The following is a 17,659-nucleotide window of genomic DNA, read 5'->3' as shown; positions in this document are numbered from 1 at the left end:
CAAAGAAATATTAAACAGGAGTGGTGACAGCGGACAGCCCTGTCTAGTTCCTTTCTGAAGTCTAAGACTAGGTGAAGTTATACCGTTCATATTTATATATGAAAATGGGTTTTGATATACGAGTTTAATATAATTGGCAAAATTTCCTGATATCCCAAAACTGTTCAATGCCCTAAAAAGATGGTTCCAAGAAATACAGTCAAATGCCTTTTCGGCATCAACCGTCAATAAGGCAAAATCTATATGTTTATACCTATTATCTCTATGATCTGAAAGCATCTGTTCAATTAGGAACATGGCTGTTCTGATGTTTTTCTGTAAAGTTCTACCTGGCATGAATCCAGTCTGATCTGTGTGTATTTCCCCTAAATTTCCCTTGAGTCTATCAGCCAAGATACTAGCTATTATTTTGTTATCTACATTAAGTAGGGAGATTGGACGATAGGCATCCATAGATTCTACATCTTTATCTTTTTTTTTATAGATTAATGTGATGTTAGCTTCTGCAAAAAATCTTGAGGGATGAGTATTGTTAACAAAATAGTTATTATACAAACTAACCAAAGTTTGACTTGCCTCCTCTTGTAGAATCTTATAAAACTCAATTGGAATTAAATCAGGTCCCGGAGCTTTACCATTTGGTGAAGTCTTTATAGCTTGTATAATTTCCTCTATTGTTATTTCCTTATTTAATAAATCCAGCTGATTCCTACTGATCTTGGGAGTAATAATTTTATTCCAGAAATTAGATTTTGCCTCCAAATCAATGTTGTCCGCAGAGTATACAAAGTATGAAACTGCGCTAGAATATCTTTTGGAGAGGTATATCTTTTCCCATCAACCTTAATAGCCACAATAAAATAATTTTTCCTCTTACTTTTTACTAAATTTGCTAATAATTTAGCTGTTTTCGGGGAAACCTATTAAATCTGGCATTATTGTTAATGTCGTTTTGCAACATCTGTTGGTTTAAAAAGGTTTCTCTCTCTGTTTTTGCTTCCTGATATTTAGACCAGTTTGGCCTAGAAGGATCTTCTAAATATTTTAAATATTTGTTCTTTAACTGGTTAGACAGTTGGATTTCTCTAATACCAAGACACTTTTTCCTTGCACTCATATAGGCCTTAATCTGCCCTCTAAGAAAAGCCTTAGCTGTTTCCCAGAAAATTTCTATCTTTGACAGATAACTTTTATTAAACTGAACAAATACTCTCCATTTAGATTGCAACCAATTTCTGAATTTAATGTTAGAGACAAGAAAAGAGGGAAAGAGGAAACTTGTCTTTTTGTTCTGTTTAAAGTTCAAATAGTTAATTGACAAATATATAATTGCGTGATCAGATAGCAAAATATTAGAGATGTCCGATGAGATTTCAGCACCCAAAAGAGATTCACTTATTAATATCATGTCTATTCTCGAAAAGCTTTTATAAGACTTAGACTCACAAATAAAAGCTCTCTCATCTGGGTGCTGAAGCCTCCAGACATCTTTCAGTTTAAGATTTTTGGCAAAATTACCAAGGCTTTTTGCTTCCCTTGAATATCTATCAGTCTGTACAGTTTTCAACCGATCCAGATAAGGATTAAACACACTATTAAAATTGCCTCTCACTATGATTTTTGAGTCTATATGGACTATAAGCTTAGAAAATAATTTTTTTCCAAAACATTGGACAGTGTTCATTGGGAGCATACACATTACAAATTGTTATCTTGAGCCCTTGAAGGGAGACCCTTAAAATTAAAAATCTACCATCTTTATCTAAGAATTTCGATTTGATCTCATACTCTAAGTTTTTATTAAACAAGCATGCCACTCCCCTTTTCCTACCTATTGCAGGGACAGCTAAGACTTCTCCAATCCAGCTCATTTTGAATTTCCCGGCTTCATACTCATTTAAGCGTGTCTCTTGTATAAGAGCTATACCTGGGGAAGATTTTTTCAAGTGATATATTATTTTCTTTCTCTTTATGGGGGAGAAAATCCCCCCCCACATTCCAAGAAAGTATTTTAAATGATTTTGTCATCTATGTTCTACTTTTCTCTTAGCCCTTTAAGAGCTGTGAATATCACTATGAATGATAACCGGTGGGAGGGGTGGAGGTGCGAGAGGGAGGAGGGAATTTTTTTTTAATCTAGCAGGATAAATCATAGTTACTTTTATACCTAATTCAATCAGTTGCGTGCAAAAAGGAGAAATTTTCTTTCTTTTATTCAGCGTTTCTGCCGCAAAATCCTGAAAGATTAAGATTTGCTTATTATTAAATTCAAAAGGGTAATTTTTGCGATATAAAGTAAGAATCTTAGATTTATCCTGAAAGTTCAAAAACCTTGCTATTATAGGTCTTTTTAAGTTAAGGGTTCCGTCTTTTAAATTAGCAGGGCCTACTCTATGAACTCTTTCAATTTTTATTGGGAACTGTTCTGATGGAAACCCTAAGGCTTTGGGTAAATGGAGCGAGATTAATTCCATAACATCAGTATACTCCGGAGAGTCTGGAATTCCTATAAACCTTAAATTGTTTCTTCTCGACCTATCTTCTAAGTCATTTATACGAAGTTGGAGTGAATGAATTAATTTTGCTTGAGAGTCCAGAGAAGACTGTTGACTAAATTGTAAATCATCTATATCTGATATTCTGGATTCTATCTCTGTCAATCTGTTTGAAAATTGTTTGATTTCATTAGACATAAACATTATCTCTTTTTTTATGTTATCAAATTGTGGCAAAAAGATGTCAGATTTGTTTAACCAAGCTCTCTGTATCAATCTGGTGGCTTATATTAGGACTCTTATCAGCTTGATCTAAATCAGATAATCCAATGCTATTTCGGGGTTTCCTATCCTTTACTTGTTTAGGAGGCATGTTTTCACTGTTGTTTTTACTACTAGTCAAAAATCTGTCAATCTACTGCTAATACAGTGTAAGGAAGTGTTCCGTGTGAACACAGTGATAAATATATACAGCAAGAATTGCAGCGAAAAAGTGAAGTATATTATAGGTGTAAAGAAAAAAAGGATGTATGCTTAAAAAAGTGTATCTATATGCCAGTATAGATAATAAGTGAACTTGGATGTTTGTGCCCTTACTGTGTGTAGAAGATAACGAGAAAAAGATTATTATTATTTTTTTCCTCCTTTTATGTGAAAATAAAAATGGAACACTACCTATAAACTAATGTATTTAACTCTTGTCTGAATTTAACCAATTCCTAATTTAAGTGAGCAGAGATGTTATCTTACCAGAGCAAGTATATTTTCTCTAAGTAAATGATCCTTCTCTTAAATGATACAATCCCCTACTAAGTGTACAAGTATCAATTTAGTTAACTATTGTCCACTTGATTTATAAAGCAAAAAAGATTCTCTGATTCTCTAATAAATATTTCAAGTATACCAAATATATTTTGGAGAACTTAACAGTCAATGGGATTGAAAATAGAAAGTTAGACCTTTATAGCCTAATTAACTTATACACCCTTCACCTCTATCAGTTAGGGATTTTTATAAATGATAGATTCATTCAAGTATATTACATGACCCTTCTTCATTAAACAAATTTACCAGTAGCGGACCCTTCCGAGTATAGATCTGGTTCAACTAGATATCAATCAAGTATCCAAATCTGCTACACTTTGTAAGCAATAAGTTCCGTCTGAGATCTCAGTGACAGAGTGTTTCTAAAGTAATTATTACCCCCAGATTATGTTAACCAGTTGGCTGTGGAAAGGCCCATTTGAGGAAGTACAAAGACAGTGTCAAATAGAACAGCATAATGCAGCAAGCAGTGGAAGCCATTTCAAGGGACACTAAAATAAAATTTAAACTATGATTCAGATAGAGCATGCAGTTTTTACAATTTGCTTTCATTATCAAATTGTGCACAGTCTTAATATGCACCCTTTGAACCAGCTACTACTGGGCATGTGCAAAAGTTCACAATGTATACATATGATTCTGTGATTGGATAATGGATCCAGTAAGATTTAGAGTAAGCGCTATTATATTGACTTTTTATTATGAACTTGATGTTTATGCAAGTCTACAGTTTTAAAGGCCCCCTTAGTGAATCAAAGGCAGAACTTTAAGTACAAAGTAAATATATAGAGGGTGGGTGTCTGGGGTTTCACTTCTATGCTTTTTTTCTATTTTTTTGTAGAACTTGAAGAATGAGAGGAAACTAACGGAACATGGAGGAAAGAGAAAAAACAGAATTTATGCTTACCTGATAAATTACTTTCTCTTGTGGTGTATCCAGTCCACGGATTCATCCTTTACTTGTGGGATATTCTCCTTCCCAACAGGTAGTGGCAAAGAGAGCACACAGCAGAGCTGTCCATATAGCTCCCCCTCTAGCTCCACCCCCCAGTCATTCGACCGGAGGTTAGGAAGAAAAAGGAGAAGCCATAGGGTGCCGTGGTGATTGTAGTTTAAAACTAAAAGCCACCTGTCTTAAAATGACAGGGCGGGCCGTGGACTGAATACACCACAAGAGAAAGTAATTTATCAGGTAAGCATAAATTCTGTTTTCTCTTGTAAGATGTATCCAGTCCACGGATTCATCCTTTACTTGTGGGATACCAATACCAAAGCTTTAGGACACGGATGAAGGGAGGGAACAAGACAGGTACCTTAAACGGAAGGCACCACTGCTTGTAAAACCTTTCTCCCAAAAATAGCCTCTGAAGAAGCAAAAGTATCGAATTTGGAAAATTTGGAAAAAGTATGCAGTGAAGACCAAGTCGCTGCCTTACAAATCTGCTCAACAGAAGCCTCATTTTTAAAAGCCCATGTGGAAGCCACTGCTCTGGTAGAATGAGCAGTGATTGTTTCAGGAGGCTGCTGGCCAGCAATCTCATAGGCCAAACGGATGATGCTTTTCAGCCAAAAGAAAAGAGAGGTAGCGGTCGCCTTCTGACCTCTCCTCTTACCAGAATAGATAACAAACAAAGAGAATGTTCGTCTGAAATCCTTATTTGCTTGTAAATAGAACTTTAAAGCACAAACCACATCAAGATTGTGTAACAGACGTTCCTTCTTCGACGAAGGATTAGGACACAGAGAAAGAACAACCATTTCCTGATTAATATTCTTATTAGACACAACCTTAGGAAGAAAACCGGGTTTGGTACGCAAAACTACCTTATCTGCATGGAACACCAGATAAGGTGAATCACACTGTAAAGCAGAAGAGATAGCTACCAAAAACAAAACTTTCCAAGATAAAAGCTTAATATCTATGGAATGTAAAGGTTCAAACGGAACCCCTTGCAGAACTGAAAGAACTAAATTCAGACTCCATGGCGGAGCCACAGGTCTATAAACAGGCTTGATTCTGACTAAAGCCTGACTAAACGTTTGAACGTCTGGTACCTCTGCCAGACGTTTGTGAAAAAGAATAGACAAAGCAGATATCTGTCCCTTTAAGGAACTAGCGGATAATCCTTTCTCCAATCCTTCTTGGAGAAAGGACAAAATTCTGGGAATCCTGACCTTACTCCATGAGTAACCCTTGGATTCGCACCAAAAAAAGATATTTTCGCCAAATCTTATAGTAGATTTTCCTGGTGACAGGCTTTCTAGCCTGAATCAGGGTATCAATAACCGACTCAGAGAAACCACGCTTTGATAGAATTAAGCGTTCAATCTCCAAGCAGTCAGACGCAGAGAAATTAGATTTGGATGTTTGAAAGGACCTTGTATTAGAAGGTCCTGCCTCATTGGTAACGTCCATGGTGGCACAGATGACATGTCCACTAGGTCTGCATACCAGGTCCTGGGTGGCCACGCAGGCGCTATTAGAATTACCGAAGCCCTCTCCTGCTTGATTCTGGCAACCAGACGAGGGAGGAGAGGAAACAGAGGAAAAACATAGGCCAGATTGAAGGACCAAGGCTCTGCTAGAGCATCTATCAACACCGCCTGGGGATCCCGGGACCTGGACCCGTACAGAGGAAGTTTGGTGTTCTGACGGGACGCCATCAGATCCAATTCTGGAGTGCCCCATAGCTGAGTCAGCTGGGCAAATACCTCCGGGTGGAGTTCCCACTCCCCCGGGTGAAAAGTCTGACGCCTCCCAGTTGTCTACTCCTGTGATGTGAATTGCTGAGAGATGGCAAGAGTGATCCTCAGCCCATCTGATTATTTTGGTTACTTCCATCATTGCTAGGGAACTCCTTGTTCCGCCTTGATGATTGACGTAAGCTACAGTCGTGATGTTGTCCGACTGAAATTTGATGAATTTGGCAGCAACAAGCTGAGGCCATGCCTGAAGCGCGTTGAATATCGCCCTCAGTTCCAGAATGTTTATCGGGAGAAGAGCTTCTTCCAGAGACCATAAGCCCTGAGCTTTCAGGGAGTCCCAGACTGCACCCCAGCCCAACAGACTGGCGTCGGTCGTTACGATGATCCACTCTGGTCTGCAGAAACACATTCCCTGAGACAGGTGATCCTGAGACAACCACCAGAGAAGAGAATCTCTGTTCCCCTGGTCCAACTGTATTTGAGGAGACAAATCTGCATAATCCCCATTCCACTGATTGAGCATGCACAGTTGCAGTGGTCTGAGGTGTATCCGTGCAAAAGGGACTATTGTCCATTGCCGCTACCATCAGTCCGATTGTCTCCATGCACTGAGCTACAGATGGCCGAGGAATGGAATGAAGAGCTCGGCAAGTAGTTAAGAGTTTTATCTTTCTGACCTCCGTCAGAAATATTTTCATTTCTACCAAGTCTATTATTGTTCCTAGGAAGGGAACTCTTGTGAGGGGGGAGAGAGAACTCTTTTTGATGTTCACCTTCCACCCGTGAGACCTCAGAAAGGCCACTACAATTTCCGTGTGAGACTTGGCTCTTTGGAAAGTCGACGCCTGAATTAAGATATCGTCTAGATAAGGCGCCACTGCTATGCCCCGCGGTCGTAGCACCGCCAGGAGGGACCCTAGCACCTTTGTGAAAATTCTGGGAGCAGTGGCCAGCCCGAAAGGGAGAGCCACAAACTGATAATGCTTGTCCAGAAAGGCGAACCTGAGAAACTGGTGATGATCTTTGTGGATAGGAATGTGAAGATAAGCATCCTTTAGATCCACAGTAGTCATATTTTGACCCTCCTAGATCATTGGTAAGATTTTCCGAATGGTCTCCATCTTGAATGATGGGACTGAGGAATTTGTTTAGAATTTTGAGATCCAGGATTGGTCTGAAAGTTCCTTCTTTTTTGGGAACCACAAACAGGTTTGAGTAAAACCCCAGCCCTTGTTCCGCAAATGGAACTGGGTAGATCACTCTCATTGTATGTATGTCTTCTACACCGCGTAAGAACGCCTCTTTCTTTGTCATGTCTGTAGACAGACGAGAAATATGGAACCTTCCCCTTGGAGGGGAGTCCTTGAATTCTAAAAGATATCCCTGGGATATAATCTCTAAGGCCCAGGGATCATGTACGTCTCTTGCCCAGGCCTGAGCGAAGAGAGAGAGAGAGTCTGCCCCCTACTAGATCCGGTCCCGGATCTGGGGCTACCCCATCATGCTGTCTTGGAGGCAGCTGCAGGCTTCTTGGCCTGTTTACCCTTGTTCCAGCCCTGGTAAGGTTTCCAGGCTGTCCTGGGTTGTGAAGTATTACCCTCTTGCTTTGCAGCAGGGGAGGATGAAGCGAGACCACTCCTGAAATTCCGAAAGGAATGAAAATTATTTTGTTTGTTCTTTATCTTAAAGGACTTGTCCTGAGGGAGAGCATGACCTTTTCCCCCAGTGATTTCGGAAATAATCTCTTTCAATTCAGGCCGAAGAGGGTCTTTCCTTTGAAAGGGATGTTCAATAGTTTGGATTTTGACGACACATCAGCCGACGAGGACTTTAGCCATAACGCCCTGCGCGCTAAAATGGCGAAACCTGAATCCTTTGCCGCTAACTTAGCTAGTTGGAAAGCGGCACCTGTGATAAAAGAATTAGCCAGCTTAAGAGCCTTAATTCTGTCCATAATGTCCTCATATGAGGTCTCCGTCTGGAGCGCATCTTCCAGCGCCTCAAACCAGAAAGCCGCTGCAGTAGTTACAGGAACAATGCACGCAATAGGTTGGAGAAGAAAACCTTGTTGAACAAAAGTTTTCTTAAGTAAACCCTCTAATTTTTTATTCATAGGGTCTTTAAAAAGCACAACTGTCTTCGATAGGTATAGTTGTGCGTTTAGCAAGTGAAGAAACAGCCCCCTCCACCTTAGGTACCGGCTGCCACGAGTCCCGTATGGGGTTAGATATGGGGAACATTTTCTTAAAAACCGGAGGGGAAACGAAGGGAATACCTGGTTTATCCCACTCCCTAGTAACGATATCCGCAATCCTCTTAGGGACCGGGAACACATCAGTGTAAACAGGAACTTCTAGGTACTTGTCCATTTTACACAATTTCTCTGGAACCACCATAGGGTCGCAGTCGTCCAGAGTAACTAATACCTCCCTGAGCAATAAGCGGAGGTGTTCTAGTTTAAATTTAAAAGCCAACGTATCTGAATCTGTCTGAGGAGCAACCTTTCCCGAATCGGAAATTTCTCCCTCAGACAGCACATCCCTCGCCCCCATTTCAGAGCGTTGTGAGTGTATATCGGATACGGCTACCAAAGCGTCAGAATGCTCAGAATCTGTTCTTAAAACAGAGCTATCACGCTTTGCAGGTAACACGGGTAGTTTAGATAAGAACACTGAGAGGGTATTATCCATAACTGCCGCCAAGTCTTGCAAGGTAAAAGAGTTAGACGCACTAGAGGTGCTAGGCGTCGCTTGAGCGGGCGTAACTGGTTGTGGCACTTGGGGAGAGGTTAACGGGCTAACCTCATTACCTTCTGTCTGAGAATCATCTTGGGTCACATTTTTAAGTGCAACAATATGATCTTTAAAATGTAGAGACATATCAGTACAAGTGGGACACATTCTGAGAGGGGGTTCCACCATGGCTTCTAAACACATTGAACAAGGATTTTCCTTAGTGTCAGACATGTTTAACAGACTAGTAGTAAGACAAACAGGCTTAGAAAACACTTTAATCAAGTAAAAACACACTTTGCAAAAAAAAACGTTACTGTGCCTTTAAGAGATAAAAAAAAGCACACGATTTTCCAAAACAGTGAAAAATGCAGCAAACTTTTCGAAATTTTCACAGTATGTGCCTAAAGTATTAGTAAGATTGCACCACTAGCAATAAAAACGAATAACCCCTTAATGCCCAAACCGGATCAATAGTAAGCAAAAGATCGGTAAAAATAACTTCAGCACCTTGCCACAGCTCTGCTGTGGCTCTACCTTCCCTTAGGAGTGAGATTTGTGGGGAAAAAGCTTCTTATGGGCCCTCAAACTGAAGCAGGACCCTCCATGTGAAGTTCTAGTCAATATAACTGCGCATCTGAGGCGCAAAATTAGGCCCCTCCCACCTTACTCCGGTGCTGTGAGGCCTAAAGAAACACCCCTAAGTGTTTTAATAATAGCCATGTTGGTAACAACCCCTGAAAGAAACCCAGAGGAACCTTCAAAGTGTCTCAAAAACGATATTTTTCTAATAAAAACCGTTTGTCATTAAGCAGTGTCAACCAGCATAAATTAGCCCTGTAATGTAAGCTAGCAATTCCATACATAGTCTCTGAATACAGCTTACCCTTCCCTCATGGGGATCTTATCAGTCTTTTCCAGCATTATCACAGTCTTGTCTAGAAATAAATGACTGAACATACCTTATTGCAGCCTAACCTGCAAACCGTTCCCCCCAACTGAAGTTTTCTTGTACTCCTCAGTCCTTTGTGGAAACAGCAGTGGATTGTAGTTACAACATGCTAAAATCATCTTCCTCCCTGCAGAAATCTTCATCTCCTTTCTGCTAGAGAGTAAATAGTACACACCGGTACCATTTAAAATAACAAACTTTTGCTTGTAGAAAATAAAAACTACAATTCTAACACCACATTCACTTTACCCTTCCGATTGCTTAGAGCCGGCAAAGAGAATGACTGGGGAGTGGAGCTAGAGGGGGAGCTATATGGACAGCTCTGCTGTGTGCTCTCTTTGCCACTTCCTGTTGGGAAGGAGAATATCCCACAAGTAAAGGATGAATCCGTGGACTGGATACACCTTACAATAGAAATTCACTCTCTCTGGGAGAGGGAAACAAATGAAAAATCTCTCTACCCTATGACAAACCTTTAAGGCAATGGGATCTGTAACAGGAGTTTCCTAATGCAGAGTCTTTTGTTGCTTTCTGAGATAATTTGTTGAGTTTCTTTAATAAGTGAAGGGAAATCAAGTAATTCCTTGATATCTAACACATTATGTAACAATTGTCCAGTTTCAGAAACTAAATATAAAGGATTTGGTCTGCAGTGATAAGAAAATAAGGTGAGAAAGCAAAGTATGTTGACACAAAGAAGTTGATGGACAAAAGAAAGGCTTAAAAAGTACATACAAGAAAATGGAGCACAAACTGGTTACAGGCATACTGAAACTACTTGTCAGCTCTGTCAGACATGCTGAATTTTGAATGTAAATCCATAGATGAGAAGTCTCAGAGAAACTTATAAAATGGAACAGCAGTTGGAAAAGATACAAGTTCTAACGATACCAACATCACCCCAGAATGGATAAACAGAACTAAGGATGAACGATCGGCTAAAGTCAAAACTTTTAAAAAGGTGGCAAGGGGATACTGTTCATATTCTGTTTATTCTCCCTGGATGAGAAGGTATAAACTAAGAAAGCCTAGATATTATAAAACAAATCTGCAAGAAGGATTAAAAAAAAACTAATAAAACTTACTTGTTCCACCTCCAGGGCTTGTTAAAACTAGAGATGGATGTGGTGTTTCCATACTTTTATGTAGTGTAGCTACAGCAATGATCTTTCGCTTGTGAATGCACAGTTTTGTCACATCTTCATCAGCTTTAACATCTTCAGCTGTTCTTTGTTTCACTACGACTCCAAGATCAAAGTTAAATACCTGCAAAATAACATTTAAAATAAAACACACAATAAAATAGGAATGCAGAGTGAAAGAAAACGATGATGTTTACTTGAAGGGACAGTCTACTCCAAAACTGTAGTTGTTTAAAAAGATAGATAATCCCTTTATTACCCATTCCCCAGTTTTGCATAACCATCTCTATGGTTACCTTGTACCCAAGCCTCTTCTGACAGCCCCCTTATAACATGGCTATTTATTTATTACCTATTGACTTGCATTTTAGCCAATTAGTGCAGTGGCATGCACAACTCCACAGGAGAGAGCACAATATTATATATATATATATATATATATATCACACATGGATAAGCAGTCTCTTGTTGTGAAAAGGTTATTAAAAAACATAAGAGGCTGTCTGTAGAGGCTTAGAAACAGAGAGAAGTTTAGAGGTTTAAATGTTATAAAAATGAATATAACAATGTTGGTTGCGCAAAGCTGGGGAATGGGTAGTAAAGATGTTATCCATCTTTTTAAACAATAACAATTCTGATGTAGACTGTCCCTTTACCGGTAAATCTTTTCACATGCAAAGTGGTGACACAGTATTCATGTGTTAATGGGGCATACTGCATCATGCCTTCTTATAAAAACTACACTCTACATTGCTATAAAACAGTATTCATGTGTCAATGGGGCATATTGGCTCATGCCTTCTTATAAAAACTACACTCTACATTGCTATAAACTTCCTGCAAGCTTCAGTACTTATAGCCATACATGGACTAACTCAGAGAGCAAAAAACTAAATTTATGCTTACCTGATAAATTTCTTTCTTTCCGGATAAGGTGAGTCCACGGAATCATCAATTACTGTTGGGAATATCACTCCTGGCCAACAGGAGGAGGCAAAGAGCACCACAGCAAAGCTGTTAAAGGGACATGCTACCCACATTTTTTTTTTATGATTTAGAAAGAGAATGCAATTTTAAACATCTTTCTAATTTACTTATATTATCTAATTTGTTTTATTCTCTTGATATTCTTTGATGAAAAGCATATCTAGATATGTTCACTAGCTGCTGATTGGTTGCTGCACATAGAAGCATTGTGTGATTGGCTCACCATGTGCATTGCTTTTTCTTCAACTAAGGATATTTAAAAAATGAAGCAAAATAAATAATGGAAGTAAATTGTAATGTTGTTTAAATTTCTATTCTCTATCTGAATCATGAAAGAAAGATTTTGGGTTTAGTGGCCCTTTAAGTATCACTTCCCTTCCCACAACCCCCATTCATTCGACCAAAGGTCAATGGAGAAAAAGGAAATAACACAAGGTGTAGAGGTGCCTGAGGTTAAAGTTAAAAATAACAGTCTTAAATAAACGGCGGGCCGTGGACTCACCGTATCCGGAACGAAAGAAATTTATTAGGTAAGCATGAATTTTGTTTTCTTTCCTAAGATACGGTGAGTCCACGGAATCATCAATTACTATTGGGAACCAATACCCAAGCTAGAGGACACTGATGATTAGGGAGGGACAAGACAGGTAATCTAAACGGAAGGCACCACCGCTTGAAGAACCGCAGCTGAGGCAAAAGTATCAAATTTGTAAAATTTGGACAGGGTATGCAGAGAAGACCAAGTTGCAGCCTTGCAAATCCATTCCACAGAAGCTACATAAGCAAAACCAATTATCCATCTCAACCAGAGAAAGAAAAGTAGCAGAAGCTTTCTGACCTTTATGTTTTCCAGAGAAACAACCAAACAGGGCAGAAGACTGGCAAAAATCCTTATAAATAAAATTTGAAAGCACGCACAACCTCCAAGTTGTGCAACAAAGTACTTCAGAAAGAAAAACTATGACAAAAGAAAAGGAACAATAATTCCTCATTAAAATTTCTGTCTGAAACCACTTAGGAAGGAACCTAACTTAGTACAAAGAACCGCCTCTTAGGCATGAAAGATAAGGCGAATCACACTGCAAAGCTGAGAGTTCCGACACTCTCCGAGCAGAAGAGATAGCAATAAAACACAAAACCTTCCAAGATAACTTAATATCTATGGAATGCAATGGCTCAAACGGAGCTTGCTGCAAAACTTTAAGAACAAAATTAAGGCTCCCAGGAGGAGCAACAGATTTATACACAGGCCTGATACCGACCAAGGGCTGACAAAAAGATTGCATATCTGGCACGTCCGCCAGACGCTTATGCAGCAAAAAAGATAATGCAGAAAACTGACCCTTCAGAGAACTGACTGACAAAACCTTTCCCCAGACCTTCCTGTAGAAAGGACAAAATTCTAAGAATCCTAACCTTACTCCAAGAGTAGCCCTTGGATTCACACCGATAAAGATATTTACACCATATCTTATGGTAAATCTGTAGACACCAAAAACTTCACCTCCTCCTTGCACCGCAGGCAAAGAGAATGACTGGGGGTTGTGGGAATAGAAGTGATAATTAACACAGCTTTGCTGTGGTGCTACTTGCCTCCTCCTGCTGGCCAGGAGTGATATTCTCAACAGTAATTGATGATTCCGTGGACTTATCGAATCTTAGGAAAGAAATGTTATGTCACAAACACTATGCAAGAAATATTTTTTAAAAAGCATTTTGGTAAATGGCTTTTAAATGTTACTATGATGCTTTAAATTGATGGATTCATTTGGCAATTGTTATACGACTAGAGAGAAAAAAAACTCAAGTCTTTTGCTCCATTCTGGACAAAGAATGGAGAGAAAGAATCATAAAAATAATTAAGAGCACATACCCACCAGAGCCAAAATGCATGTGGATAAAGAACTGCAAAATATTTCTACACATATTGCTGAACAGAGAAGGCAAAAACAAATATAACTTAAATCTGAAAATAGAAGTTGAAAAGGATTTGGTCTAAAAAGAATTAATATAAAAACACAGTGGTGAGTTGCACTCTGGGTTCAATAAAAAAAAAAGTCTTATTTCAAAAGAGCTGGAGGTGTTTAACAGTAGTATATCGCTTATTCATAAATAAAGTGATGAATAAGCAAATATGGTGACAGCATAAAGTTCACCGATACATAAATGGGTTAATAGTCAAGCTGCAGTTAAAGTTTCATATATAAAAAGTACTGTATACAAGACGACTAGGCTCAAGATGGTTAAATTAACATTGAATGGTAAAATACATTTACATAAACAAGTAAAAGTAAGACTTCTGTAGCTTCAGATAAAGGAAGCAGACATACAAAAATCCAAACAATATTCACAACTCCCAAGAGGAGAACGTCTATAAGAAATTGGTAAACTAGAATGCAGGGTGGGATAAATAAAAAGGCAAAGCAGTCACCTAGTAACTAGGCACCACCGCCTGAAGGAACGTTCTCCCAAAAGATGCCTCAGCTGAGGCAAAAACATAAAATTGGTAAAATTTTGTAAACGTATGAAGAGACGACCAGGTAGCAACTTTGCAAATCTGTTCTACTAAAGCCCCATTTTTAAATGCCCAGGACGTGGACACTGAATAAAAGGAATGGGCAGCGACACATTTAGAGGCAGGTCATCAGTCATATGGATAATATTTCTCAATCAAGAAGATATGGAGAAAGCAGTAGTTTTCTGACTCGTGCGCTTACCAGAAAACACAAAAATTCTGGAAGACTGATGAAAATCCTTGGTAGCATGTAAGTAAAACTTTAGAGCCCTAACCCCATCCAGGTTGTGTAACAATAGTTCCTTAGAGGACTTAGGTTTAGGACACAAGGATAGCACAACAATTTCTTGATTAATATTGTCTGTCGACACTACCTTAGGCAGAAAACCTGATCTAGTTCATAACACAGCCTTATCCTGATGAAAGACCAAATAAGGAGATCAAACAGAAGAGCTGATATTTCTGAAACTATACAGGCTGAAGAAACTGCCAACAAAAACATCCAACAAAGTAATTTACTTCTGTAAAAAAGAATGACAAACAAGGGCGACTTTTCGTGTGATACTGATGATATTAAAAATAGATACACACTAAAGAAACATGCTCACAAGTATGGCATCACCCAATTGTGCTTAGTAGAGCGTCCCAGCTCACTGATACATAGAGCAGGGATTCACCTTAAACTGCTCCTTATGCTGTAAGCTGGATAATGAAAGCTCCTACTCACAGATATCTAAAAAATTAGGATATTTAATCATAAAAGAAATATAAAAACAGAGGGCATAACATGTACCCTGTGTATTTTAAAAACAGTTATGCAACACGTTTCTCAGCTCTCCTCGCTGTTTCCTCAGGCTTTCTCAGCGAGGAGAGCTGAGAAACACGTTGCGCAACCGTTTTTAAATATACACAGGTTACATAATATGCCCTCTGTTTTTATATGTCTTTTATGATTAAATATCTTAATTTTTTAGATATCTGAGTAGGAGCTTTCATTATCCAGCTTACAGCATAAGGAGCGGTCTAAGGTGAATCCCTGCTCATTGGATTAGTGAGCTGGGACACAGAGTTCCCAGAACGCCCTACTAAGCACAACTGGGTGCTGCCATACTTGTGAGTATGTTTCTTTAGTGTGTATATATTTTTAATATCATCAGTATCACACAAAGTGGTGCCCTTGTTTGTGATTCTTTTTTAACAGAAGTATATTGGAGTGAGCAGTGTTATCTATCACAAGGAGCAGCCGCCATTTGAAAGTGGGATCCAAGAAAGGAATCCACACTGAACACAGTCAACGGAACCATTCTGGACTGGCATATCAGATAAGACTTTGCACTTATTGGAAATAACATATCTGTTCAAAATTTGTATTATGTTTAACATTGACAGAGATAGTTTTTTGGGGGGCAGATTGTTTCCACTTTATTATCTATATTTTTATTATTTTTATAATTTGACTGTTATCATTGGAGGAAGGTTCACTATTCCTCCATACCTTATCAATTATTTTAACCCTTTTATTATTCTATATAGCAATATTATTCGTTTAAATTGATTAATCACTTTTTCACAGTACTTATACTCCACTTTTTTATATTTGGTGGCGCCCCCTAGAGTTGAGGCAAGTCTTGTTATCAATATTTGAGCACATCCAACAAAGTAACCTGATATCAAGAGCATGCATAGGCTCGAACTGTAAAACTCTAAGAACAAGATTAAGACTCCAAGGAGGAGCAATTGGCTAAAAATTAGTCTGAAGAATATGTGGAATTGTATACCTGTAGCAAGAAAAAGCCCATCAGCGCACCAAGATAAAGAGACCTTCCATAACTTATGATAAATATGCCTAGTGACAGGCTTGCATGCATGAACAAGGATATCAATCACAGAGTCAGAGAAACCATGACGCGCTAAAATCCGGCATTCAATCTCCACGCAGTCAGTCTCAGAGAATCTAGATTTTGATAAAGGAAAGGACCTTGAGTTAGAAGGTCCACTCTCTGAGGAAGACGCCACAGAGTATCAGACAACATCCTAATCAGATTGGAGTACCAGGTTCTGCGAGGCTACGCAGGAGCTATTAGTATCACGGACATCCTCTCATGTTTGATACTCAGGGAAAAAGAACTATAGGAGGAAAGAGATAGACCAGCCAATAATTCCAAGGAACTGCCAAGGCGTTCACTATCTCTGCTTGAGGATCCCTCTCATGAGATCCGTATCTTAGGAGATTGAAGATGAAGCGCAAAGCCATGAGAACTCTCTCAGGAGACCCCCATTGCAAGATAATTTGGCTAAATACCTCCTGATTGAGGGACCACTAACCGGAGTGGAGGGTCTGACAACTCAGATAGTCCGCTTCTCAATTCTCCACTCCTGGAATGTGGATCGCTGAGATTAGGAAACCGCTTATTGTTTTTATTCTAGACCGAATTGGGTTTCTAGGTACCCCCTTGGGTGGTCAGATTTGTTGGCAGAGGGATTTCTCTAATCCTTGTTATGATGAAAGGGTCGAAATTGGCCAGGTCAACTCCTTTGTCTCACCTTTTTTCTTGAGGGAGGAAAACTCCCTTTCTACCAGTAACAGTGGAAATAATGGAGTCCAGAGCAGGGCCTAACAAGGTCTTGCCCTTAAATGCCAAAGATAATAATCTAGATTTGACAATCATATCTGCTGACCAGGATTTCAACCAGAGGGCTCTTCTAGCCAAGACAGTAAGGCTAACATTTTAACGTTTTAAGAGCTTTGATACAATCCTGAATCTCCTCCAACAGAGATTCTATAGATAATAGGCAGTGAATCACCAGAAAGCAATCGCACCTGCCACCGCCACAATGATGACTGCCAGCTGGAAAAAAAAAGGATTTTCTTAGATAACCACCTAGTTTTCTATCTATTGGATCCTTGAAGGATGTACTATCCTCTAGAGGTATAGTGGTTGTCTTTGCTAGGGTAGAGATAGCATCATCTACCTTTGGAACAATATTCCACAATTCTAGATGAGCCTCAGGAACAAGGAATAACCTCTTAAAGGAAGGAGAAGGGGAAAAGGGAAGCCCACGCTTTTCCCACTCCTTTGAGATTATGTCAGAAAATAAGGAAGGAAAAACATCAGGAGTCCTGATCTTAGGCTTGAAGATAATATCTATTATTTTTTTTTTTACTGGCATGTTTTCAGGCGCTTTCGACTCAGCGACACCTAGAGTATTTAGATTACTAAGTGGTAACTGTAATCTTTGCAGTCTGTGGGCTGTGTGAGATATGCAGGTACTTACCCAGCAAGTGTCCCCTCCATTGTTCTTAC

At 39.2% G+C, this 17,659-nt stretch overlaps 1 protein-coding gene across 4 annotated transcripts in view; it reads right to left on the bottom strand.

Annotated features, from left to right (window-relative positions):
- The window catches only part of MBD5 (methyl-CpG binding domain protein 5), a 902,668-nt gene that overhangs the window by 632,088 nt on the left and 252,921 nt on the right, over positions 1 to 17,659 (bottom strand). For all 4 annotated transcript variants that reach the window (XM_053698283.1, XM_053698282.1, XM_053698284.1 and 1 more), the window contains one exon: positions 10,796 to 10,976. In XM_053698283.1, the coding sequence (XP_053554258.1) occupies positions 10,796 to 10,976 (181 nt within the window). The remainder of the gene's footprint in view (positions 1 to 10,795; positions 10,977 to 17,659) is intronic.

The sequence above is a fragment of the Bombina bombina genome, chromosome 1 (assembly GCF_027579735.1).
Source record: "Bombina bombina isolate aBomBom1 chromosome 1, aBomBom1.pri, whole genome shotgun sequence".
Classification (NCBI taxonomy): Eukaryota; Metazoa; Chordata; class Amphibia; order Anura; family Bombinatoridae; genus Bombina; species Bombina bombina.
The sequence above is the reverse complement of the archived record's forward strand: the minus strand, read 5'-3'. Positions and strand labels throughout refer to the sequence as shown.